This window comes from Physeter macrocephalus, unplaced genomic scaffold (genome assembly GCF_002837175.3).
Source record: "Physeter macrocephalus isolate SW-GA unplaced genomic scaffold, ASM283717v5 random_8, whole genome shotgun sequence".
NCBI lineage: Eukaryota > Metazoa > Chordata > Mammalia > Artiodactyla > Physeteridae > Physeter > Physeter macrocephalus.
Window position 1 is genome coordinate 110,776 of NW_021145294.1, and position 24,816 is coordinate 135,591.

Sequence of the window (24,816 nt, forward strand, 5' to 3'; positions counted from 1 at the left end):
CAGCCTGTGTGCCGGCTCTGAGGCAAGAAAACCTTTAGTGAACAGAAAGCCAGTGAACAGAGAGGGGTGATGCAAGGTAGACGCTGATATATGCAAGGTCTTTGGATTTAGCACTTGATTCCAGAAGCAACTGGAAGCCACTGAAGAATCTGAAGGAGGAAAGTTAGATGTTTAGGTTTGTTTTTCAGAGCTCACTCTGCTGTGTGTGGAGGACAGAGAGGAAATGGGAGGACTGGGTAGGAAGTTATTGCAGCAGTCCCAGACCAGAGGTGATGATAACAGCTTCGAGAAAAGAAGGTGGATTCCAGAGATGTTTAGGAGATAGAGTCTACTTGGAGAGTGACTGGGTGTGTGAGGAAAGGGATGTGTTTCTGGCGAGAGGTACTAAAGTAGGAAACCCTGAAAGAGGGATGAGTTTGGGCAGATCCCATAGGCACAGGCCCTGAGGCTGGGGTTACAGCAACAGCATAGCTTTGGTTCTCAAATAGTTTAGGGTTTAATTGAGCAAACAAGATACACATGAAACAACTGCAGGTGGATACAGACGTCTCCACCTCTGTCCATGCCGTTCATAGTCAGCCCCTCAGCACACTCCTCTGCAGCCTACCCAGTGTCTCATGGGGGCCACCTGCCACGAAGATGCACTAACATCTCCCTGCTTTTTTTGCCTGCTACTGTCAAGAAATTCACCTGTGATTCTCATTCCCCTTCCCTCCTTAGGTCATAGGGGACCAAATCTGGCCACCGCCCTCCATGGTGGTTCTCTTTTGAACACCAGGAGTTTTCTGACTTAATTAGCTCCTCTCTTTACATCACCTCTGTCAAGCCCCTTCTTGTAGAGTCACCATCTGGCAAAGTCGACCCTGTCTTCCTCATCTTCCCCTCAGAGGCACAGGCCCATCATGAATATACACGCTGTTGCCTACTTTTTGCTCCCCCTTCTAAAGTGTCCCAATCCAAAGGCCCTTTCCCACTCTAATTTTCCTGGAATCAGTATATACCCACCTCTTTGCCTCAGAAAAGTCAGAGGAAAGTTTTGCTATGGGATTAACCATGAAGTAGCCTCAATAGCTATCACTCAGCTGACACTTGGTCTTCCCTGTGTCCTCTCTACCACTGCAGAACTGTGCCAAGTCCCTTCCAAGGACAATAACTAAAAACCAAAATAAAAAAGCACAACACCACGGCTGACTACACAACAGGCCTATAGGTTCCCATTGTGCAGTGAGCCTGGACATTGAGAAGAACATAGACTTTGGAATTGGGAAGACCTGGGTTTGCAATCTGGTTACTAAGTAGTGTGCCTTTTGTGCTATTAAATCTTACTAAGCTTCAGAAGATTTATCTCTAAGTAGTGGTAATGGTATCTGTCTTATGGATAGTTGTATTAAATGAGGTGTATAAAGCACATAGCATAATATCTAGCCTGAATTACCTGGTGACCGTTCACTTCTTTTGTTCCTCTTGGGTTTCAGCTGCCATACTATTCAGAAGAGAGATTAGCCAGTTTTATATGGCCAGTGATAGACATTTCCTATTCCTGTCTTTGTAAATCCCATCTTCCTGCAGCTATCCCATTTCCATCATTGCCAGAAAAGTTCTTCCATCCCTCATCCCTGTGTAGGACTTCTCTTTCTCTTACTATTGAAAGTTCTGCCTAAGCTCTATCTGACTATCCTCTTCTACATCTCCATGATCTAAGATACTTTATTTTCTTGTATCATTCCTAAAAATTAATTCACTTCTAGTGTTCTTCCTAACTTTCTCAGAGTAAATTGTAACTAACCCGAGGAATAGGACCTTTACACTTCAGTCGGGCATGGGAACCTCAGGCTAGCTCCCAGAGTAGAATGGAGGTCTAGGTCCAGGTACCGCCCTCCCCGCCCCATCCCCACCTCTTTTCCTACAGGTCACAGAAACAGCTAAACTCAAAATATGTCTTGAGCCTACATGAGCATACATCTCCCTTTCTATAGCTCTGTGAGGTCATCACTGAAGTACAGCAGTACTGCAGGTGTGTAGAGTGTACTGTCCATATTGAGATAATCAAATTCTTCCTCCTCATCCGGGATACCATTCTCTTCCAGGGTATAATCCATGTTCAGGCTCTTCCCTTCATATTTCCATGTGTAGCTGGCAGCATGTGCATTATAGAGGAGATAGCGGTGTAGAATTTCCCACATTGATTCCAGGGCCCCCACCTGGAGAACACGAAAGCACCCCACCCAGAATTGTGGGTTGAACGAGCAAACACACACACGCACGCACGCACAGGCCAGGAACCCAAAGCTGGGATCAGAGTGCCTCCCTTGGCAGAGAGCAGCTTTAGGCACTCCACAGTCCCAGAAATAAAGTTGGAGCTCCAGCATGCAACGAATGGCCCCCAAATCCTACCTGCCTTTATGGCAGCCACTTGTAATAAACAAATGGCCCTAAAGTCACTGCTCCCTCACCTCATCCCCACAATAGAGTAGACTAATAAGAGAGCCCAGTTGCAACTGCTGTACAAAAACACAGCATGTAAGCGCTTCTGAGGACAACCATCACTAAGGTGCACAAACTGTCACCCTGGGCTTAAGAAAAAGTCTCTTGTACCCTGTGGCCCAGCCACACCTTTAATTCCCAACCCTGGGGACGTAGGTGGTCTTCTTTCCTCAGTTAGTTACCCCTAAAAGGAAAGAAAATACATCTCCCACCGGTTGTGGAGAGCTGCTGGCCTGCAGATCTGCTTGGAGATTTGCTGGGATTCTCGGTTCCCTCTAACCTGCCCCCAGGCACCAGTTCTCACCTCCAGAGTGTGCTCTTGCGACGTGAGCGTGTTAATGATGCGGATATTCCGGGTCTTGGCGGACAGCCGCCCCACCTCGTAACGCGATCCCTGCCACCAAGGCTTCCCGAAATCATTGGCCCAGTCCGAACGGGGCAGCTGAGGCGGCACGTGCAGAAAGCGGCCCCACGGGGTGCGGTATCTCAGGGAACCGGTCAGCGGATCTATGTGCTTGCGGATCTTTTAAGCAGGGTTTGGGGGAGGAGGGTCGGAGCAGTCACTATCTCGGGCTCTGTTTAGCCTCTGCTCTTCCTCTTCATCCCGCTCTCCAGTGCCCCTCCCCCCAACCCCAGGTTCCAGCAGAACTCACGTCTCTGGTGTCTGGATCAAACCAGTGACTGATGTCCTGGCCCGCAACTTCCACGATGGGTTTCAGCAGCAGGTCTCCTGGGAAGGAGCAGCTGCCGTCAATGCTAGCCATCCAAGAACCAAGCACTCCCCAAACACACCCTCGACGCTGGCCCAAAGTGTGGCCCTTACCCTTGTACTCCTGTGCCAACGGCGTTAGGTCGTACACGTTTCCCAGGTAAGACACCCAGAGGTCTTCCGGCTGGTTATGTTGGGCCACCTCGGCCGGCGTGAAATAGCGACGCTGAAAATACTCAAAGTCTGGCCCGGCCACTAGGCCCCGGCGTGGCATGGCTCTTGCTCTAGCGGTCACCGACTCCTTTAGTTGCTTCCTCGCTTTTCAGCACGCACTCTGCTGCATCCTCCCTCTGGTCCGGGAGCTAAGGCGAGCGCGTTTATCCGCTGACATGGAAACCATTGTCCTTTTCCGGCCACCGGCCACTGAGAACAAACGCTGTATGGGCGAGGAGGAGCGTGGGCTCCGCGTGCTCACGGGAAACGTAGTCCGATTCCGGCATTCAAGTAATTTGAGTTTTGTCCTCAGGAGTTCCGCGGGAAAGAGAACACACTCCATTTTCATTCACAGTGGCCTAGGCTACAGGGAGTATTTAGGACATACTATCTTGCGAGGCAGAAAAACAAGGGAGGGGAGGGGTGTGATTATGAAAAAAGGTGTTCTCGCTAAATTCCAGGGTTCCTTAAAGGATGTGTAAGAAACTAGAGTTGAAAATTTCTCGCGATATCTTGGTACATCTAGCGTAATAGGCCTCAGTGAGCCGCAGCGCCGAAATAGAAGCTCGCGAGACTTCCGCAGTTGCCGGAGACGAAGAGGAGGAGGAGGAGGAGGAGGAGGAGGAGGAGAGGTGATCTCGCGAAAGAAAACAGGTTGGAAGCGCTCGCGAGATCTCAGACCACCGGACGCGAAAGGTTCTTAGGAAGTTGAAGGGCTGGGAGGAGGCTCGGGAACAAATGGCCGCAGCTGGACCAACCATGCTGCTACGAGAGGAGAATGGCTGTTGCAGCCGGCGTCAAAGCAGCTCCAGCGCAGGGGTTAGCTCGGGTTCTGGGATTGAGGGGCCGTCGGGGAGCAAGATGGGGGGACGGAGGGGGAACTGCAGCTCCCGGCAGCCTCTGGGCTCCGTGTGAGCGCCCCGCGGGCTGTCGGGAGCTGTGGTTCCGCGGGCGGGCAGCAGCCGGGGCGGCGCGGTCTGAGCGCCTGTCCCGCCCCGCTCAGGACTCAGATGGGGAGCGCGAGGACTCACCGGCTACGCGCGCTAGGCAGCAGCTGGAGGCGCTGCTCAACAAGACTATGCGCATTCGCATGACAGATGGACGGACACTGGTCGGTTGCTTCCTCTGCACCGACCGCGACTGCAATGTTATCCTGGGCTCGGCGCAGGAGTTCCTCAAGCCGTCGGGTCAGTGACCGGGGAATGCACACCCGCCTGGGAATGTGGCGGAGCCTCACGCAAAGCATTTCCCCTAAGTGCCTCGCTGCACCCCTTATTTTCTGGGACTAGAAGTCGTGGCACAGAAGGGGCGGGGCCGACGCTGGCCTGCCTCTCTGATGCTCTGACTCTTCTTTCCAGATTCCTTCTCTGCCGGGGAACCCCGTGTGCTGGGCCTGGCCATGGTACCTGGACACCACATCGTTTCTATTGAGGTGCAGAGAGAGAGCCTGGCAGGGCCTCCCTATCTCTGAACACGATCGCGCATGCCTTTCAGACTTCATTAAATCTGTAACCGACGTGGTTTGTGTCTGCGTGTAGCTGGGTTCCTGGGACAGGAATTGCACACCTCATCCCTAGAGGAATAGGTTTCTCTGAGGTCGGGAGCACTCTCAACCCTTCCACAACCTGGACGTCCAGGACTGCCAAAGGTTCCCTCAGGTTCGGGGTGGCGATGGGGGACAGGCTGAACTTCGGATCCACAGGCCCCAGGATGGGCCCCTCCATCTTCCCTCCCACACAGCTGCTCCAGAATTGTGGCGGGAGGGGGTGTCATCCTGCTCCGGAAGGCCCATTGTTTCTCTCTCCGGCCTGGCAACACCGAGTTCCTCTAAGCTGGGGTCAGAGAACAGGCTCAGGTCCCCAAGGGGAGCAGGGCAGGCTACAGAGGCCGGGCTCCCTCCACTCTGTTGATGAGGAGGTGACAGGGACCAGAGCTCTGGGGTCTGGCCAGGAAGAACGGCCTAATGGGATAAGCGAAGGAAGGCCTCCTTTCCAGGAGGCTGAAGGATGCTCCAGTCTGCACAGTAGAGCCACGCCCCGCCCCCACCCCCACCCCCACCCGCATGTTGTTTCCTGCTCCTGGGCACGTTGCAGGAGTGATTGATAGTATTTGTGCCGCCCTTCTGTTCACAGGATCCCAGGATCGCGTTCAGTTCACTAATTCTTTATTGATGTGTGATGACTCCTTCCCCTCCAACCTCGCCCACCCCACCCCACCCCACCCCACCCCACCCCACCCCACCGCCCGTAAATAACAAGGAGCAGCACCGGAAAAGGAGGGCACCAGCGCACCACCGAGGTTCAGTTGTCCTATTCACAGGGGGGTGGGGGATGCAGGGTCCAGCCCAGATGTTCAGGATTCAGATATGGGTAGAGAGGGGAAAGTGGGTTTTCCGGGGTGTGGCGAATTTTCACCAGAATTGGGTTCACAGATGCTGCCGTTCTGTTCCTCAAGAGGATGCTGGGACCCGGCTTAGGCAGGAGTGGGGACAGGGTAGGTCGGGAGACCCCCGGGCTTCAAGTCCTTGGGCCGACCGGGAGAGAGGGCACTCCTCGGGGTTGTTCTTGACTCGAGGGTCCTCAGACCCAGACCTTTCCTGATGTTGGAACGGCCTGGGGCCCTGGCGAGGACCGGTTTTGCCGCGGCTGCGGGGTGCGCCGGCGCCGATAGAGGGCTCGGCTGTAAGGCACGAGGCAATCGGCCAGGCGGAGGCGCAGGCAGAGGCGGCGGTAGCTGGCCAGGGCAAGCACGAGCAGCGGCACGAGGAGCAGGAATCCGGTGACCAGCAGGGCTGTGAAGCCCGGGTCCCGCAGGTGCGCGGTGCAAGGGGGTGCCTGGGAGCGCAAGAACTGTGGGAGGAGAAGAGGGATGAGGCCCAAGCCAAACAGCCCAGGCCGGGAGAGGTTGTGGCCCACAGACCCCACCGCCACCGTCACCAGACACCCACACGCACACCGCGGGGCGCACGCTCACCTGGGAGTGGCAGAGGAAGCCAAAGCCTAGCATGGTGACAGCGGGCAGCAGGATGGTCCCCAGCACCAGCGCCAGCAGGAGAAGATTGAAGGCAGCCACCAGCAGATTCTGGGCGGTGACCAGCACAGCGCAGGCCCAGCAGTCCAGGGGGTCCCGGGGCTCTGGGCCGCCGCCGGGAACCGGTCGCTGCGCCCCGGGGACATCCGCCATGGCCCGCCTGGCTCCCTCCCGCCTGGGCCACGGCCCTTATAGCCCTCTTTCCTGCCCCTCCCCCGACCCAGCCTCTCCCCACCCCCCCACCCCCCCTTATCCTGGAATGCGGCTCCAGGATTAGGCACCCCCCCATAACGAGGAGCGACCGAGCTCTGGACATTCCACAGGCGCCTCCGGGGAGGGGCTCCCGTCCCCATCAATCACGGTCTCGCCGCCCTCTTCCCAGTGTTCTCCCTGCTACCACCAGCACTTATCGAAAAGAGATTTTTTTTTTCTGATTTTATTTTTAATATTAATATTCTCACACAAAAATCACTGAAAATAAGGGTAGGGTTGGGAAGACCCCTCTGCCCCTGGGGCAGAAAGACAGTGCAGTGCGAGGGGGCAGGACTGTAAACCCCCCACCCCTCCGCAGCCCCAGCGTGGAGGAGAAAAAAAAACAAACGACAAAACGAAAATAAAGCCCCAGAGAAACTCATCCCGGGGAGTCCCTGCCCCAGTGAGGCCCTGGCCCTGGGCTGTTTCACGCTTAAAAAGAAAAGGGGGGTGGGTTGTAAGGGGAAGGTCCGTGTTTTTAAAATTGGCCGGGGCTGGGAAGGACGGGGCTCCTTTTCCTCATAGTTCTTTAAAACTTTAAAAATTTATTTTATTTATTTATTTATTATTATTATTTTTTACAAAATACCATTTCAGTTCCCACTTCTTCCCCTACAGTACAGGAGTCGCTCACCCTCAGGCAGGGTTGGGGTCGGGTCGGGAGTGGGGGACTGGTCCGAGAAAGTGCAGGACGTAGGGGAGGGGAGCGGGTTTGAGCACCATGAGAACCCGGCTGGAGCCGCGGGCGGGCGGACGGGCGGAGACGGACGGGCCGGGCCCGGACACACACTGGGGCGCAGGGAGGGCCCGGCGGCGGGCGGTCCCTGGAGGGGCGGGCGGGATGGCTTGGGGGTGCGGGAGGTCGGGTTTTCCCAAAAATGAATAAATAGAGGTGAGTGGGACTGTTATAAATTAAAAACCAAAAAACAAAAACAAACAAAAAAACCAGAAAATACAAATCATAACCAAGTGAATAAACAAGAGACATGTACAGGGGTCACAGCTAGCACTGGAAGTAAAAAAGGAGGTTCTGGGGGAGGGGTAAAGCCCATACAAAGAATCTCATTAAACACCTCGGCTGCCGTAACGTCTATGTACATACACGAGCCGCGTGCATCTGCGCCGGGCGGGCGGCTGGCAGGCGTGAGGGAACCCGTATGTGACCCCCGCCGCCGCCGGAGCCTGGTCCTTGTGTCTGTTGCTAGAAAGGCCAAAGTCGGTGAGGGGAGGCGCTGGTGGGCGAGGGGCTACCAGCCCCCTTCCCCGTCTCCCATTTTTTTTCCTTTTTTCCTCATATTTGTTTTTTAAAAAATTCTTTTTCTTAATAAATTAGATGAGGGGAGCTGCCAATGGGGTGAAAGGGCTGGGCCCGACCCCCTTCCCGGCCAGAGGCGGGACCTAGGTCCAGCCCAGGCGTGTGCTGGTGGCCCCGCGGCGCCCTGCGGGCGGGCAGGCGGGCGGGGCGTCCGGCCTCATCGCGACGTGCTGGCCGGGGCCTGCGGGAGAGAGCGGGCGGGGCTCAGGATGCGCTGTCGCCCACCCCCGGGCCCGCCCCGGCGCCGCCTCGGGTCCCCGCCCCGCCGGGCCCTCACCAGCGTGAACGCGTCGTAGGCCTGCGCCAGCTCCTCCGTGCGGTACTGCTCCAGCACCACCACGCCCTGCAGGCCTGCGCTGCGGCGCCGCGCACAGGCCTCGCAGTGCACCAAATACGTGTTGCGGCTGCCGTTCTCACTCGTCACGAACAGGATGTTGAACACCTCCACCTGCGCCGGGGAGGAGGCGGCGGTCAACGGGAGGGAGGGAGGGAGGGGGGAGGGAGGCCGGAGGCCGGAGGCGAGCGCCTCCCTCCGAGGAAGCGCGAGAGGGAGAGGGCGCACTCACGTCGCACTCGTTGCAGTAGTAGGCGGGCTCGTCCTTGACCCGGCCCTGGTAGGCGATTTTCTTCCCGGCCCGCACCAGGCTCTCCCGCTGCACCTGGCAGTGCTTCATGGACTGCAGGAGGCAGAACCTGCGGGCGGGGCGAAGGTGGTGAGACGGGGCGGGGCCTCCCCGCTTCTGGCCCAGGTCACAGCCCCCGACACATCCTCGTCACAGTGGAGGTTTCATGTGGTTTTTGTCTACTTGGACCACTGGAAAAGAAAGCTCCTCAGGGCAGGGGCCTCGTCAGCCGCCCAGCAGAGCACCCCTGCAGGGCACACGGTAAAAGGTGGAGAGGTGGGAGAGGAGGGGTTGGAACCAGGAAGAACAAGGCGGGCCAGGTCGGATGGAGATGGGCTCCCTCCCAAACAGGGCCCTCCCTCACTTGATCATCCTGAACAAGTCGGGGTCGCTGATTTTGACCGTGCGAGCCACGTTCCAGGACACGTGAATCATGGGCACGATGGATTTGACGTTCTTCACCTCGTTCCACTCGTATCGTTCCAGGGCCAGCTGGTACTGATAGGCTGCGGGCCAGAGAGGGTCACGACAGGATTCCCCAACAGCCCGAGACACTTGGGCCCCCGCCCCTTCCCTCACGGCTGGCCTGGCGCCCTCCAAACCCCCCCCCCCCACGGGGCTCACTCCCCAGGGGCCCCAGCCCCTCACCGCTGAGTGGCTCACCCCACCACCTGGCCCCGCTCCCTCACCGGTGAGGGGCCCCACGTTCCAGGCAATGTTGTTGCACCAGCCGGTGGCCTGCACCCAGTGCACGGTCCCCGCATTAATCCACACAAGGTCTCCGGGGCGCTGCACGAAGCGGTACACAGGGATGTTGGAAGCATAGAGGTCATCCAGAATTGGCCACCAGGAACCCGTCAGGTAGTCCACGCCATGCCTGGAGGGTAGCCACAGGGTCAGATGGAAATCTGGGAATCCTGGGATGGGGCGTGGGGGGTCTATCTACCCGAGGAGGTGGGCGGAGGGCGGCGCGCACCGGTCGCAGAAAGCGCTGATGGTCTCCCAGTAGTGCTCATGCACCGCGAACCACTCGCAGTCTCCTGGGCCAATGTTGATGTTGACCGAGCAGAAGTTATTGTTCTCTTGATGGCCTGAAGGGGGCAACAGAGAACTGCACGGTTGGTCGGAGCCGGGCCTGCGCTGCGCGAGAAACCCGCCCTTGGGCGCTCATTGGTTGACGGAGGAGCGCTGGCCAGGCAGCCTCGCCCCCCGCGTTCCTCGCGCGCGCGCCGCACTCCGCAACCCAGTGAAGAGCGCACCTGGTGTTCGGCTGCCTGGGACCTTCATGTACAGCTGCACTGTGTTCATGCCCAGGATGGTGTGGCCCACGTGGCTCAGCATGTTGCCCGTGGAGGTTACCCGCATGAAGGCGGGCAGCTTCAGCAGCTCCTGCAGCTGGGGTTTCCACCTGCCGTGTTGAGGGGGGCAACAGAAATGAGCAGCTACCCCGACTCTGCTGACCCATCAGCACTCCCGCCCCAGCTTGCTGGCCTCAGCCCCACTGACCGCTTGGCATCGGACAGGTCGATGTTGGTGCCAAACTTGATAATGTGATGGTTCTTCGGATCCGGTACGCTGCTGCAGGGGCAAAGAGCACAGGTTGGTGGGGAAGCACAGGGAAAGGAAGGAGTCCTGAAGGGCAGAGGCAAAGCGTCCCTACCTAGGAGGGGTTCCCGTGGTGCTGTCCGGCTCCTCGGCCTCCTCGTCCTCACTCTCCTTCTCCTCCTGCTTGGTCACAGGGGTAGGCAGGCCTGGGTCAGCGGCCTTTCAGGAGCCCTACCACCGCAGCCGGGGCTCCAAGTCCCCTGATTCCGCACCCCCTGCCTCTGCCCATGCGCGCCTCTCACCTGCAGGGACTCTTGGAAGGATGAGGCCTGGTACTGCGCGTACTTGGCAATGGTGGTGTGGGAACGGGAGCTCTCGCAGGGCCAGATCTGTCGCGTGCCTGTCAGGTCCCAGTTCTCATCTGAGGGCTGCTGCACCTGGGTGCGCACTTCCACCGTGTGCTCACCACTCGCCTCCACCAGCGTCTTGGTGGAGAAGAGGCCCAAGTCTGCAAGGGAGGGCCAAGCAGAGTGTTGGGGCAGGGGCAGAGGGCGGGGAGCGAGGCCCCAACTCACCCTCTCCCTTCTTGCTCCCCAAGACTCTGACACAGTGGACACAGGCTTCTCAGAGCTCAGCCCAGGAAGCACGGGCAAGAACCCCAGCCCCTCATGAAGCGGGGAGGGTTGGCCCTCCCAGGGCCTGGCCTTTACCTGGATCATAACCAACTCCCTTTCTCCCACTGCTGCTCTGAGTCCCAGCCCCTCCCCCAGAGTCCTCAGGTGTCCATAAGGCCACATGTGCAAAGCACCTGGCACACAGTAGGTGCTCACTGAATAACAGTTTAAGTTATCATTGGATCCAATGAAAGATTTCATCAAGTAAAATCCTAGACTGTGCTTCAGTAACATTGGAGGAAAGGGAGGATATGTGGGTAAGAGAAGGCTACAAGAAAACAGAGGAAACAAGATTAATTTTTACAGGAAACAAGATTAATTTTTATAACTCAGTATGGTTTCCTTTTACTTTGGAAGGTGTTTGAAATTGTGCACAATAAAAGGCTGAAAAAGAGAAAGCCCTAAACCATGAGTCTCCTTGGATTTTACACAACCTGTATTCTTCTCATCCTTAATCACCAAGAAAACCAGAAGTGACTAACCAGATCCCGAGATACACCCCCTTCCCACCTGCCCACTGCTGGGGACAGACAGATGGGGGGAGGAAAGCCTGAGGTCAGCTGACCCATCACTCAGAGCACTCTTCAAATATGGCTTACACGTGACTGAGGAGAGCTCACTACAGCTGTGGCCCTGGGTCTTCCAGAGCGGGGGCTCTCCGAGGGCCCCAAAGCCCCAGATCCTCGCAGCCCTCCCCACGCCTTTCTGCCTCCACACTCACTGAGCCGCAGGGAGCCTGCCAGGCCCCGGATCACGGTGATGGGATTTCGAGGGTCTGTACAGAACTGCAGCAGCACCGGCGAGAAGGCATCCCGTTTACTCTCCAGCTGCGGGACAACCAGGAGACAGGGCTGAGGTCAGAGCCCCGTCCCAGGCTCAGGGCCCCCCAACAGTCCCAACACTGTCCTAGAACCCTCAGGCAGGGGCGGTTCTGAGCACGAAGGGCCCTCGTACATAGATGCTGGGTGTGGGCGGGTTCAGTTTTTCCCGGGGCAGCTTCTCCTCCGAGTTGATCTTCGGTTTCACAGACTGGGCAGGGGAAAGGTAGGACTCTCGAAACTTCCCTTTCACCTTGGCATTCCTGTAGAAGGACAGTGAGATGAGAACAGGAATATCAGAGTGCCGGGGGAAGGGAGCCTCCCGCCGGGCCAGGCCAGTAGCCTCAGCGGTGACAGCCCCCCCAACTCACTTGCTGGCCCTCACGACGTCGGCAGCGCAGTGGCTGATGGTGAGGTCTGCCATCCGCAGCCTCCGCTCTTCCACCTCCGAGGCGATGAAGGTCTCTTTGTCACCACTTTCTACTTTGATGAGCCGGATCTTCAACTCCTTGGGGGGCCCTTCACTAAGTGAGCGCAGCTTCAGCATGTCAGCCCGGCTGACACCCGGTGGCCCCGGAGCTTCCTCCCGAGCCTTCTTCCCAGGGACAGGGGCTGCCGGGGGTGTGGGCTGGACAGAGGGTGCAGGAGCTGGCGGAGGGCCCGGAGCTACGGGCGGCTTGGCCTTGGAGGCCCCGCCCAGATCCGGCCGGGCCTTCTCACGACCCTGGATCTCCTCGCTCTGCAGGTCCAGGTTCCCCAGCACTCGGCGGCTCTTTTCTTTGGGGGCCTTGGCCTTGGCCTTGGCCTTGGCCCTGCCCTCCCGGGGCCGCCGACCCACACTGTCCTTACAGGCCCGCCTGTGCCGCCGGTGCTCCTTCTGGTGCTCCTTCTGCCGCCGCTTGCTGCTCCCCGGTCGTGCTGCGGCCGCCACCCCCCCGCTCTCCTCCTTGGCCTGAGCTGGAGGCTGCAGTCGCTCAGTCCCGCTGTCTGCTGGATCTGCCGTGTCCGCTGGGTCGGCCGGGTCTGCGGCGCTCCGGCCCACCCGCTCCACAAGGGTCTCACAGGCCCGACTTATCTCTTCTAGCACCTCAGACTCAGAGCGAGCCGGGGGCAGGGGCAGGGGCGGGGGCGGGGGCGGGGGCGGGGGGGCGGGGGTCATGGGGCCCGGGGCTGGCTCTTCGCCCGCCCTGCGCTCCCGGGCCCAGGGCCCGCCTGAGGTAGAGAACTGAGATGACGAGGAAGCGGAGGGCTGTGGGGAGCCCTGGGTGCTCGGGGCCGCGGAGGTGGGCGGTGGGGCGGTAGCACCTGAAGAGGAACCGGGGGAATACTGAGTGGTGGGCACGGGCCCAGGCCGGGTGGGAACAGCTGCTCCAGTCCCCCGGTAACAGTACTTTTGTCCTTCCAGCACGGAGGCCAAGGACTTGAGCAGGTTGGCCGGGCTGGCTGGTGGGGCTCGCGCGGTTGGCGGCGGCGGCGGCGGCGGCTGGGGTGGTGGTGGGAACTTGGCTAGAGGCGGTGGTGGTGGCAGGGCTGGTGGTGGCTTTTTCTCCTCTTCCTGGGCGGCCGGGGTGGTGGCGGTGGCAGCAGTGGTGGCTGGGGCTGTGTCAGTGGGGAATGGAGGCTGCAGAGATGTAAAGGGCTCCTTCAGAGGAGGCGGGGCGACCACGCCTGCCTCGTGTTGTTGCCGCTCCTCCTCCTTGCGAATGGATTCATCCAGCATCTTCATGATGTTGGCCAGCCCATCAGGTAGGATCTTGAATTCAGCTGGCTCCTCAAACTGGTCCTCCAGTGGGGTAGGGGGGAAATCAAAGAGTCGAGGGCCTCGGGCAGGCAGCTCCCCAACCCTGGGCGGCACAGGCTGGGGGGCTTTATTCAGGGGGCCTGGGGATGGCCCCGGCCCCCCCTCGGGGGTCTTTGGGAAGGAGACCCTGGGCCGAGGGCTCTCCGGGCGCCTGAAGCTTCCTGAGGTATTCTGGTGGCAAGAGGAAGGAGGGGCTGGAGGCAGGGCAAGAGTCAGGGGTGCAAGAGGTGGGTCCTGGGGGCTCAGTGTTGGGCTGGGGGGCCGGGGAAGGGGGTCCATACTTCCGGCCAGATAGGAGGGTGTGGGGGAGGGCGCAGGCCCCGTGGGGCGGCTGCGGGGGAGTGTGGGGCGGGGGGGCGGGGGGAGGGCGTCCATACTTCCGGCCAGATAGGAAGGTGTGGGGAAGGACACAGGCCCAGTAGGGCTGCTGCCGTGGCTGCCACTGTTGCTGCTGCTGGTGGTTGGGGGAGCGGGAGGGGTGTGCGAATCCTGAGTGCCCACAGAAAAGCGGGGGGCTGGAGGCCCCAAGAAGCCCTCGCGGTGGGGGAGGGGTGGCGGGGGAGGGCGGGGGCGTCCCTCAGCCCCGAAGAAGAGCTCGTCTAAGATCTCTCCATCCTCACGGGCTGCTCGGCAGGCTGGGCCCTTCAGCCAGGCGTGGGGGGGTGGAGGGCGTAAGAGGCGGGGACAAGGGGGGGGAGGAGGTGAGGAGGGGCCGGGTGGCAGGGACAGGTGGGGGGTGGCAGCGGGAGCCGCCAGGAATGGTTTCCGACTACTGTGTGCCGAGGGCCCGAGGCGGCCTTGGTGAGAGGAGACCTCCAGCGCAGGAGTTTGGTAATGGTCAGCGCCGGGCTGCAAGTGTAGGACGGCGGTGGTCAGAGGGCTGCTCCAGCCACCCCAGACCAGCTCCGCTCACCCACCCCGCTCCGCCCGCCACCTGCAGTTGTCACTCACAATGCCTGGGCTCGGCTCCACGCCCCGGAGACCAGGGTTGCTGCTGCTGCTACTGCTGCTGCTGGTGGTGCCGGGGAGGCCGGGGGGCCGGGAAGGGGCGTAAGGCACGCAGGCGGTGGTTGCTGCTGGTGAAACGCTGGAGTCCATCCGCGACCTCTGAACTCTGCTCTCTCTAAGGTCACTTCCGGGGGGACGGGTGGCAGGCGGGCAGCCATGGCTCTCTGCTCCTGGGGGGCGGGGGCCTGGGCCTGGGGGTGCAGCCGGGACCAGCCGGTGGCCGGGGGGGTGCGCAGGGTAGGCCGGAGCTGGGTATGGATATGGGTGAGGCAGCGAGTGCCGCTGCTCCTGTAGGCAGGAAACGAGGACACTGCGTGAGGAACGGAGGACACAGGGACTTGGAGGTAAGAGGTGAGAGGTGAGGGGGCCACAGAGAGGTGCTCACCTGGCGCTCTGGGGGTGCTGAACCCTTGCGCTCGGGGCCCCACGCATCTCCATGCGGGGTACTCCACAGCCCTGGCTTGGTCAGCTGGAATGGAGGGCTGGTGGCTAGGCCAGGTGGGGGTGGGGCTGGGGGTAATGGTGGCGGAGGCAGCGGCAGCCCTGGGGGAAGGCCAGTCTGGAAGAAAACAGAGTGTGAGGGTCCCACTCCTCGCCCCAGCCCGCCCACTACTGCTGGTGCGCCCACATACAATCATACCTGCTCAGAGTTGCAGCCTCTCCTGCGTTTGCCTCCAGGGCTGAGGCCCTCCTCCCCTGAGGGGCCTGAGAGTGCTGCAGGAGGCATAGGCTGCACCACCGGGGGTTCGGCGGCTCGCTTCACCGGGGGACCCCCCCGCTTGGCCCCATAGTTCCGTTTGTGCTGAGGACGGAAAGAGGAGAGAGGATGGCACCAGTGCAGACCTGGCCCGGCCCTCCTCCCTAGCCCGCCCAGTCCCAGCCTCACCTCAAGGTGCAACAAGTTCCACACTTGCTCCAGGGGAGGCAGGACCTTGGGTCGGTGCTGGCAGGAGCCGGCATGAAAGTTCCAGAGCTGGGCCTGAGGAGGTGGGGGAAGAGTGCAGAGCACAGGGCAGAGGCAGACGTAAGACGAGGGCACTGAGTCAGAAAGCACAATCCTAGCCCCCTGTGTCCTGCCTCATCCCACCTGCTGGAGTCGGCCGACACGGGGACCCAGCTCAGCCAAGCTTCCTCCGTATCGAAGGGCGCTGTGGTAGCAGCGTATAGCCTCCTCACTGTCGTGCTCTGACTCGTACAGCTGCCCAAGCTGCTCCCACAGCCCTGGCTGGGCTGGCTCCCGGAGCAGTGCCTGCACACAGCCATGCAGGGATTCCAGCTTCCCATGGAGGGGTCTTGGGGTGGGTGTCCTACAGAGCAGAAGGGGTGGGGAGGTGGCAAGGCTTGGCGAACTCTTTCAAGGCCCCAGCCTTACCTCCCGTCCCCAGCACCTTTCAATCCTCACTCACCCTGGAGCATAATACGGTTTGTTGGGGTGGCCAGAGCTACTGCCATGTGAAGGAGGTAGGGGAGCAGGGAGTGGGGGCTGCCCGATGCTGGCAGAGCACCTGGAGAGAGAAGGGCTCTGTTAATGTACAGCAAGATGGAAGTCTTGTCCCTACCTAGGAAGGAGGAGACTGAGGAAACAAGAGAAAGCAGCTGAGGACTGCACTAAGGCCCACGGGATGGCAGAAATGAGAGTGACACAGAGACTGAGGAGCAGAGATGGGAAGAGGAGTGCCTGGAGGCAGAGAGACAGACCAAGTTCTCACCTGCCTCCAGGCAGCCATGCGCTCCGAGGAGGGGGATGGGGCGGGCAGGAGCTCCAGGGCCCAGCACAGCTCAAGCCCCCAAGGGCAAAGGCTTCCCGTGCAGCGCGGGCCCCTGCAGGGTCCACTGCCCGATGCATCCAGCCTGAGTCAAGGAGAAGAGATTATGATCCTACTGGGGACAGAGACTGAGCTGTCAAGGTACACACAGCCGAACCGGCCCCAGTCTTCCCTTACCAGGTCAGCAGTGGCCCCAGAGATCGGGCACGGCCCCCTGCCCCAGCTCCTTGGGGCGATGGTCCGGCTCCAGTCGCTCTGACAGGAGTGCCCACTGCCCCCAGATGGTCGCCCAGGGCCTTTCACAGCCAATTCTACGGAAAGGAGGGGGAAAGGAGTGAGGTGAGCGGGCCAGCACACAGTCGGGGCCGCAGGCTAGGCTGGGCTGGGCTGGGCTGAGCTGGCCTGGCTGTGGCGCCCACAGGTCTGTGATCTGCGCAGGGCTGGCTATCCCTGAGGAGCGGCCCACCCGGCCTAAGGAGCCGCAGGGGAGTGAGGGGAGCGGGAGGGCCAGTCGGTGCGATGGGGTGGCTGCGCTGCCAGGCTTCCAGCCGGGATCCCCGCGGGCCGAGCTGCAGCGCTGCGGCCGCTTACCCGGCCTCCGTGGGAGCTTTCTCTCCCGGCGTCGGCGAGCTCCGGAGACCTGACCAATCACAGGACTTCCTCTCTCCCCAGAAAGCCAATCATCACCCGTGTCTCCGCCTCAGTAACAGCCTGGCCGGGACCAATAGGAGCGAGGTTAGCCCGGCCGCTGCCGGGGGAGGAGGGGCGGCGGAGCCGGTCAGACAGGCTCTGCCCGGGGTGACCCCGACGTGACCCCGCGGCTCCCACCTAGGGTCTCCATCTCCAAGCTGACACTAGGCCGGTCGAGGCAAGCGGAGCCTGAGACCCGTGCGGGTGAAGGCGGCGGGTCGCACGCTCGGGCCGGCCTGGGGCATGGAGCTACCCGCAAGTCCCACGCGCCCACAGAGCCGCCGGTGGTCCGCGCTAGACCGCCCGAAACGCCCCCTGCCCCGCCGCCTAACACCGACCGACAGCAGACGGATGCACAACGCCGACACAGGCGGCGCTCCCCCTCCTCACTTCACCTCGCCCAGTGCCTGACCTCCCCACCCCCTAGGAACTGTTTAGGGCTGGCCACTCACGGTGACTTCTACGGCACCCAAACCTGCCCGCGCCGCGATCTGAGCGCTCCACCCCACACGCCTGACCCCCATCCCAAACCATGGTCAAGCCCCCAGCTTCATACTCAGTTCCTTCAGCTCCTCCACTTCCCCTGGCTCTGTAGGTCTTCAATACCAACCGACCCCCAAAACCAAAACCGTCCTCTAATCCCCCAACTTCTGAGAAGTCGCGCACAGCGGTCCCGAGTGGCCCCTCTCGCGTGGCTCCCGTATCCTCTATGCCCTTCCCCGCCGGGGCCACGCGGTTCCCCACGGCCCACGTGGCCCCCGCCCCCCAAGGGAGGGGGGATTTCGGGGGTTGCCCGTGACGTGGCTACTTGCGCAGCGGAAGCGGCGTGTGTAAGAGTACGGGGGGGGGGTCCTTCGGGAGGGAGGAAGGAGGGAGGAAGGAGGAGGAAGGAGGAGGGAGGAAGGAGGAGGGCGGGGCGGGGCCCGCCCGCCCCGCCCGGCGGTGACATCACCCTTGTCCCACTCTCACCGCCCACTCCCTTAAAGAACCCAGAACCCGTTTCACTTCCTCCTTCACCACCCCCCCCCCCCGACCCCTTCCCGTCGGTGCTGGCTCGACCCACGACGGGAGCAACGCTCCCCTTCCTGGGCACCTTCCCTTTAGCCCCAGTTCTTCCTTCTCGCCTCTCTGAGCCCAGGATCTCGGTCCCCGCGCGTCCTGCTCGCCTACCCCGCGTCCCCGCAGGTAGGAAGCCGGCTCCGCTCCCGGGATCGGTCCATTGAGAGTCTAGAGTACAAAGAGCTGCGAGAGGCGAGTGTAGAGTACAAAGCGGCGGGGGCGGGGCCAGCGCTCCAGCTGGAGCTAGCGCCGGGCAGGAAGCCGGGGGAGAACGCGCGACGAGGGGCTGGGGGCGGCTGGAAAGTTCGCCTTCGCCGAAAGAAGTCTGAGCTGTGGGGAAATTTCCACCCAGCCCACAAGGGCAGTCGGGTTTCTGGTGAAAACAGTCCTCGATCTGCAGGGCAAGGTCGTCTGTTTGCACGCAAGCGCTTGGACCCTACAGGTCCCGGCGTGCCACTCCCCGGCGAGCCCTGGTAGGCGCTTGGGCTCTGCGGACCCTCTCCGCCGTTCACGCGAAGTTTCGGTCAGAACTCTCTCTCCTCACCATACAGCCTTTATGTCAGTTACCAAGCCCTGGGTCAAGTACAGCGCTTAGCTGCGGTCAAGCATAGCCCTGGCCGGCTGCCCCCACCTAAGTCCCGGGACCCATGGACCAGACATGGGAAAACGGGGAACCCGGGGTTCAGACACCAGAGGAACAGATCCCCGATTGGGAAGTGATGCCGAGGGCGCTGCCAGTTACCAGGAAATGCAGCTTCCCCTTCTGCGATGATGACACTTCCCCTCTACCACTTCCCCTTTCCCACGGGGAACTGACTCAGCTTTCCCTAAAACAGCGAGTCCCGTCCTCCAGCCCCTTGCCACCTCTATCCACAAACCCCTACGCCGGTACTCGGAATACAGCAGCCCTCACTTGAGAACAAAAACTTCCTGTACACTAAACACACACTCACTCTCGCCAACCACCTCGGATCCTTGTCCCCACCAGGGACCCAGGCGCCTGACTTCCCATCCGCCTCCTGTACAAAGCCCTCCCTCGGGGTCTGATTCAGGCTTGGGGTGGGGGAGCGTGAGTCACCCAGAAAACCTTCCCCTATTCCCACTGACTCAGCCCCCGCCTCCCTGAACACACAGACACACACAGTCAGAGGCAGACACAACTCAGCCCACACACCGCTCCCCACCGGTCCCGCGGAATTTCCCCTCTCGTCTTCCCCCATGACGGCCCCTCCCCGCGCCGGGCAGCCCCGACGCCGCGGTCACACCTGTTCCCCAGGCGCCAGCAGCCGGCTCGCGGTCCACTCTCACCTCCACTCTCGCTTTGGGGCAGGAATAGCCCTCCCCGACTCCCGGCGTCCGTACTAACCCAGGGGAGGGGACAATCACCGGCAGGCACAAAGACAGACACCCAGAGACTCCTCAAAGACAGATGAGAGGTAGACGCACACGGCCAAAGAGGGCGGTATACTTCTGGGGCAGGCATTCCAGCCTCTCCAGTCGGACCCACAACACTGAGAGTCAGCCGCTCAGAAAGGGTTAATTCTTCTCCTGCCGAGGCCACGCCCTCTCCATCCGGGCACTCCCGGCTAAGCCCAGCTCCGCCCCCTCCATCCGGGCTCTGGACTCGGGGACTTTAACCGGCCCCCTCCCCCTGGCGCCCCGAGAGGGACCCGCTCTATCAAACACACCCACTTAACTCTCTCTGGGCTCCAGGCGGGAGGAGCCCCCTCCGCACACCGCTCCCGCCGCGCGGGATGAGGGTCCAAACGTGAGCACGCAGATTCACGTGCCGGCCAAAGACAAGACCCCGCAGTTAGGGTATTACCGAGCAGGGAGTTAGCAGGCACGCGGCACGCGCGAGGAGGTGGGGCCGGCCCGGGAACCCCGCCGCGTCCCGCTCCCAGTCAGGCCCTGTTCTGCCTGGTGGAAGCGAGGGGTTACAGCTCGCTTCTTACCTGGGGGAGGGGGAGGCGTAGGGGAGGGCCGCCGGCTGGGGCTCCGCTCTGACTCAGCCACCCCGGGCAGGCCGCCCGCTCGGGATTCCCTTCCCCAGCCTTCCCCCGCTGCTGGCCCGTCCCCGCCCCCCACCGAGAAGTGACAGTGCCGGCCCTGGCCCGCTATGTGTCACTGCGAGCCTTGTGTCTGCCTCTGACTGGACCGCTGTGTTCACCAGTCTGTCTGACAAGGTCGGCTGTGTGTGAGTCCCGGTGTCTGTCTCCGTGTGCACCTGCATATCTGCTCATCTTGTCTCCTTCAGTGCCTGTGTCTGACGCGTTCCTGTCATTATGCCTGTCTACACGACTCCGAGGGGCTGTCTCTGTCTGTGTGTCTGCCTGGCTCCTGTCTCGGTCTTTTGTCTGGGACTGCCTCTGCATCGCTTGCCGTGATCACGTGTGTCTCTCTGCACATGCCCTTCTGTGTTTGCCTTCATGTTCCTGAACAGAGTCAGGGAAACACTGGAGCAGGCTGACCCGGCAGACTCCTCGTCCCACTCCCCTGAATCCTGATGTCTTACTGGATCAGTGATCCTTCTGTTTGAGTCAAGCGTTTGGAGGTCTGGGTGCCTTCATTTAAGTTCTGTCCTATTCCTCAACATCCTCACTTATCCTCACAGCTCCCTGTGGCTCCCATTGTGATGGTAATTGCTAGCATTTAGTGAATACTTATTACATGCCAGGTACTGCGTTAAGCACTTTATATACATTTTAAAAAAATCTCCAGAACCTGACGTAGTACTACCCCATTTTACAGATGAGGCAATTGAGGCTCAGAGAGGTTATATAACTCTGTCAAGGTCATTCCACAAGAGAGAGTAAGAGCTAGGCTTCTTTCCAGAGCCTTATTCTTACCACTCTTCTATAATGCCTCTGTACTATTCTCTGTTGGTTTTATCCTCACAGGACATTTCCTAGGTCAGCCTGCTCCTCAGCTCTACTCCACAGTACCATCCCAAATGTCTCATGTCTTTAGAGAAGGTGTAGGTAGGAGGCTGTGCAGCATTTCTCAGAAGCCATTGGTTTCTTGGCCCTGAAGCTCATTCAGTTAACACATTTATTCAACGCAATTCCACTGAGGCACCCCAATGTGCAAACCATCTCGCCAAACAGAGATACACAGAAGGAAACAGTCCCACTCAAAACTTAGTGAGAAGTGGAGAAGAGCAAGACACACTCAGAGAACTTAAGTCTCTGGCTTAGGTACCATCTTTTCTCCTCAGAAGAATGGGGGATGGGATGGAGCAGGGCCTTAGGCAGAGAAGTGGCAGAAGGAGAGAGGGAAGCACAGAGGAGTAAGATTTAGGATGTATGGGGCAAATGCTGTGGTGCAGTAGGGAGAGAAAGGAAGCGAAGGGATCTGGAAGGAAGGGTGGGAATGCCAAGACTGCCATGGCAACGGCAGGTTTTTGTGACAATGGCCTCCAGTATCTCTCCAAATCAGTTCCCAATCACCCTCCATAAGCCAGGCTGTTCAACAACTATTATAGGGGCAAAGCCCTCCTCATTCCAAAAAAAAAAAAAAAAATCCCTCCAGGTATCTTATCTTTACTTTCTGGCCTGCAAACCCCAGATTAATTCAATTCAGTAAGTAACTGAGTTGTAGCACTTGGGGGTAGGGGGAAGGGGGGGTGATTTTTTGGTGGTAGTTGAGAGGCTGGTGAAGTACAGGGATGAACCATTCATAGGCAACAGAGGGGAGCTCCATAAATGAGGAAGACTGAACCACTCAATCACCTCATGGTGGGGGGGATGCTCAGAGTTGGACTGGACCATTCTGAGGAGTGGGCATGATCTAGATCATATCAATCCTTCTTGCATATGGTGCAGAGCTGGGCTGTTTCGGGGAGGCGCTGCATTGCTCAGGGGCAGGACTTACCAGATGGGAGTTTGGTGTGCCCTGTCTCATTGGAACCAGTGCCCCAGCAGTAGGGTGCAGCAGACCACAGTGGGTGGTGTGGGTGGTACTACGGGGCTGGCATGGTGCCTGGGGGAACCTAAAAGAAAAAAGCCAGTTAGAGGTGGGATCTCCCAAGCTGGAGAATTTTCCTATGCCCCTTGTCCCCTTATTGAGGAGAAACCTGGCTCTGGTGGTCAGATGGGATGAGAGAATCTGTTTCCATGGCAACCAGAAAAAGCCAACCCAAGAGTGGTCCTCCAGCCTTCCCCTTTAGGAAGCAGCCTGGACCAGGGAGTGAGGGGAGCATGCTATAGCATCTGCGTTAAGTCCACAGTGGACACCTAACCCGTGATCCCTCTTCTGACTGGACCCTCCTGCTGAGAGTCCTTGGCCCCAGAGTAGCCCTAACTGCCTCTGACATCTGCACCCAGGTCAGCTTCAGTCCTGGCCTCAGGCTCACAGAAACTCTTCCTTCAGTTCTGCCTCCTCGCTAACCTTATCAAGACACCAGACAACCCCACCTTCTGGACTCTGCCCCCTCTCCTTCCCCCAGGCTGGTGCAGACAGGTCTTGGTGAGCAGCACAGGTGGCCAGAGTAGATGAACAGGCCCAGCAGGGAGGAGCCTTCCTCCTCAGCAAGGACTGTGACTCTGGGCCTGGGTCTGGAAGTGGCCTCTGCTGCAAGCCTCCCTTCCATCTACCCATCAAGGCCATATCCTGTTTCCCCATCACCTCCTTCCTCTATGTGGCCCAATTAGGTGATAGAGGCCCACTCCCTCCCCTCCTAACTTTCAGAGACAAGAAGTTAGGTGTCTAGGTCCAGGGCCAAGAATCTGGTGTCCATCCAGGGGTCAGACCTAAGTCTGCCTCACCTCAAACTCACTCCTCAGGGACCTATGTTTTCTGCCCTCTTAGCCATAGTTCTCTGCCCTTAAGCACCCAGACACTTGGGCTCCCAGTCTAGCCTCTCCATTCCCTGTCCTTCCAGCCCCCATCCTTCCCCCTGCCCCAGAGGCTCAGGCCTCCAGCCCCCAGCCTCCATGATGCAATGTGCTGCAAGCTGCCTCAGCTGCTGATGACACTGCCCCCAGGGGAGGTGCTATTTCTGACCCATGCAAGGCCCCTCACCTGGCCAGGGTAGTGGTCAGCTGCAGGCTAGGGAGGCCAGGCAGGCAAGGTCCTTCTGCTGGAGAAGGGAGCTTGAGGCTGGAACCCTCCAGGACAGGGACACTCAGAATGTGAGACCAGAGAGTGAGTGAGTAAGAGAGAGAGAGAGAGAAAGAGAGAGAGAGAGAGAGAGAGAGAGAGAGAGAGAGAGAGAGAGAGAGTGTGTGTGTGTCTGTAGCATTTGTATTTGTGGTTGTGTTGGGGAAGAAGGGGATGCTTGGGAGGGGCCTTAGGACAGACCAAGAGGAGGAGTGAGGGGCAGCCAAGGGGGTCAGCCAAGGGGGTCAGCGGGGTGTGCATGGGGTGTCTGGACACCAGAGTGGGGGAGGGGCCAACAGCCATTTAAAGGGCCAGCCCCAGAGCTTTAATCCCTCACCAGCCCTGGCCCCAAGCCGGAGGCTGTAATTCATCTGTCCAACAGCTGGGGTGGGTGTGTGTGGTGGTGGGGGGGGGCATGTGGACGGGAAGGGGGAGCTGGGGGAGGGGCTGGGGCTTTCTTGTGCACAGAGCCAAACAACAAAAGGGGAAGCTGAAGGGCCAGCTCCAGTGTGCCCAGGACAGGCTGCTGACCTGCAGACCTGCCGGTGGCCCCCACCTGGTGGCCGACAGACTCCGTAGTTTAGACTCAAGGATTCTTGGCCAAGGAGTCCATGAACCCAAAGGTGGGGCCCTGGAGAAGGCCCAGGTTGAGTGCCCCCCAGGCAAGCTGTCACCCCTCCGTGCAGGTCCCATCCGCAGCACTGTCCCAGACCTGGCAGGCCCCGAAACAGATTCAGCCTCAAATGCCCTGCTCGCCAGCCAAGCCTCCCCAGACAAGGCCTGCCGGCTCCCCGCTCCCGCTGGCGCAGGGTGGCAGCGGCCACACCGAGGCTGTCCCTTTAAATCATTACCACCCCTGATTGTGTGGACGAACAGAGGGCCCTGCCCCCCAGGCAGAGGCTTGCCACCTCCCCCCCACGAGTCCCCAGAAATGTGAGGGCCATTTAAAGGGACAACAGAGAGGCAGCCGGGTCTCTAACCGTCCCCGCCCCCACCCCAAACACACTCACAGACCCTTTCGCCCGCGACACATAGCCCCTTGCCCCTCCAGAGGGCCCCCCAAATTCCGGTTCTCTCCCCACCCCTAGAGACTGCTAGAAGGAGAAAGGGGCCAGAGTTGGGGGGCGGGGAACTGGGGAAACGAGAAAAGGACAGGGACTCCCTCCTTCCTCAGAGCCCCAGGGGACAGGTCGGAAGGAAAGCAAAGCCTGGAGAAGCAGCGAGACAGAGCCCCTAAAGGTGCCGCGGGCAGACCTGGGGCGCACAGGCTGTCGGTCGAGGGGAAGGGAGTTGGGCTGCACGAGACAGCGGCGCGGCCAGCGGGCGACTAGCCCAAGTGGGGAGATGGACCAAGGAGGGCCGGGGGCAAAGAGGCAAGGCCGGGGGAAACGGGGAGACGGAACCGGGGAAAGGGGTCATCTGGGAGGGTGTGGAGGAAAACCCGAGAGGGGAGGGCGAGCCAGGCCGGGGTTACCTGCTGGGTGTCTGTCCCCCGGCGGTGCCCCCGGAGTCCGGGTAGGGAGGGGGGGGAGCAGCGGGGGGGGGGAGTGGGGGCTGGGGGGGCGGGGGAGACGGTCCCTCCTCTGCCTCCTGGGCCTGCCCCGGCGCTTGCAGCCTCTGCCTCCCTCCCTCCTCCTCCCCGTCCCTGAGTCCCGGAGTCAAACAAAGAACTGTAGCAGGCTCTCCCCAACCCCCTCCCTCCCTCTCTCCCTCCCTCCCTCCTCCTCCT

General features: G+C 60.2%; 4 protein-coding genes across 8 annotated transcripts; 1 reads left to right on the forward strand and 3 right to left on the reverse strand.

Annotated features, from left to right (window-relative positions):
• Positions 1-62: 62 nt before the first annotated feature.
• Positions 63-3,860, reverse strand: CYB5D1 (cytochrome b5 domain containing 1). Of its 4 annotated transcripts, none has more exons than XR_003678029.2 (4): positions 3,138-3,860; positions 2,789-3,007; positions 1,436-2,201; positions 63-149 (listed from the first exon to the last, which is right to left on the reverse strand). XR_003678029.2 is itself a non-coding variant. In XM_007126590.4 (4 exons), exons 1-4 carry the CDS (start codon positions 3,465-3,467, stop codon positions 1,971-1,973), a joined length of 687 nt encoding a protein of 228 aa, XP_007126652.1. In that variant the 5' UTR covers positions 3,468-3,860; the 3' UTR covers positions 894-1,970. The 4 variants fall into 4 exon arrangements, 3 of the variants coding, with proteins under 3 accessions (XP_007126652.1, XP_028338956.1, XP_028338957.1); XM_007126590.4 differs by lacking the exon at positions 63-149 and having other exon boundaries at positions 894-2,201; positions 3,138-3,214; positions 3,308-3,860; XM_028483155.2 differs by lacking the exon at positions 63-149 and having other exon boundaries at positions 894-2,201.
• A 228-nt stretch (positions 3,861-4,088) lies between these two features.
• Positions 4,089-4,923, forward strand: NAA38 (N-alpha-acetyltransferase 38, NatC auxiliary subunit). Of its 2 annotated transcripts, XM_007126591.2 has the most exons (3): positions 4,089-4,225; positions 4,410-4,593; positions 4,765-4,923. In XM_007126591.2, exons 1-3 carry the CDS (start codon positions 4,145-4,147, stop codon positions 4,875-4,877), a joined length of 378 nt encoding a protein of 125 aa, XP_007126653.2. In that variant the 5' UTR covers positions 4,089-4,144; the 3' UTR covers positions 4,878-4,923. The 2 variants fall into 2 exon arrangements, with proteins under 2 accessions (XP_007126653.2, XP_023983794.1); XM_024128026.3 differs by having other exon boundaries at positions 4,111-4,593.
• Positions 4,924-5,553: 630 nt separating this feature from the next.
• On the reverse strand, positions 5,554-6,650 carry TMEM88 (transmembrane protein 88). The gene is made up of 2 exons (XM_007126592.3): positions 6,380-6,650; positions 5,554-6,255 (listed from the first exon to the last, which is right to left on the reverse strand). Exons 1-2 carry the CDS (start codon positions 6,587-6,589, stop codon positions 5,986-5,988), a joined length of 480 nt encoding a protein of 159 aa, XP_007126654.1. The 5' UTR covers positions 6,590-6,650; the 3' UTR covers positions 5,554-5,985.
• An 83-nt stretch (positions 6,651-6,733) lies between these two features.
• On the reverse strand, positions 6,734-23,149 carry KDM6B (lysine demethylase 6B). Its single transcript, XM_055082069.1, has 25 exons — positions 23,010-23,149; positions 21,861-21,978; positions 16,830-16,949; positions 16,416-16,549; positions 16,182-16,323; positions 15,879-15,977; positions 15,560-15,779; positions 15,359-15,451; positions 15,113-15,274; positions 14,858-15,031; positions 14,416-14,760; positions 13,874-14,313; positions 12,035-13,795; positions 11,800-11,926; positions 11,567-11,672; positions 10,474-10,679; positions 10,287-10,351; positions 10,133-10,204; positions 9,886-10,034; positions 9,603-9,717; positions 9,316-9,503; positions 8,991-9,132; positions 8,570-8,696; positions 8,281-8,451; positions 6,734-8,184 (listed from the first exon to the last, which is right to left on the reverse strand). The coding sequence occupies exons 5-25, from the start codon at positions 16,316-16,318 to the stop codon at positions 8,161-8,163; spliced, it is 4,923 nt and encodes a 1,640-aa protein (XP_054938044.1). The 5' UTR covers positions 16,319-16,323; positions 16,416-16,549; positions 16,830-16,949; positions 21,861-21,978; positions 23,010-23,149; the 3' UTR covers positions 6,734-8,160.
• Between the last annotated feature and the right edge of the window lie 1,667 nt (positions 23,150-24,816).

Bases quoted from the DNA above. Each gene is read 5' to 3' on its own strand.
- CYB5D1 (XM_028483155.2), bottom strand. From the start codon at position 3,467: ATGCCACGCCGGGGCCTAGTGGCCGGGCCAGACTTTGAGTATTTTCAG. The intron at 3,008-3,137 runs GTGAGTTCTGCT...CCTGCTTAAAAG, and splicing joins TTGATCCAGACACCAGAGAC to ATCCGCAAGCACATAGATCC. The intron at 2,202-2,788 runs GTGAGAACTGGT...CGTGTTCTCCAG, and splicing joins CGCAAGAGCACACTCTGGAG to GTGGGGGCCCTGGAATCAAT.
- NAA38 (XM_024128026.3), top strand. From the start codon at position 4,185: ATGGCTGTTGCAGCCGGCGTCAAAGCAGCTCCAGCGCAGGGGTTAGCT. The intron at 4,594-4,764 runs GTCAGTGACCGG...TCTTCTTTCCAG, and splicing joins GGAGTTCCTCAAGCCGTCGG to ATTCCTTCTCTGCCGGGGAA.
- TMEM88 (XM_007126592.3), bottom strand. From the start codon at position 6,589: ATGGCGGATGTCCCCGGGGCGCAGCGACCGGTTCCCGGCGGCGGCCCA. The intron at 6,256-6,379 runs GTGAGCGTGCGC...CTCCTCCCACAG, and splicing joins GCTTCCTCTGCCACTCCCAG to TTCTTGCGCTCCCAGGCACC.
- KDM6B (XM_055082069.1), bottom strand. From the start codon at position 16,318: ATGCATCGGGCAGTGGACCCTGCAGGGGCCCGCGCTGCACGGGAAGCC. The intron at 15,452-15,559 runs GTGGGATGAGGC...CCACCTCCTCAG, and splicing joins GTGTCGGCCGACTCCAGCAG to GCCCAGCTCTGGAACTTTCA. The intron at 15,032-15,112 runs GTATGATTGTAT...GTTTTCTTCCAG, and splicing joins GAGGCTGCAACTCTGAGCAG to ACTGGCCTTCCCCCAGGGCT.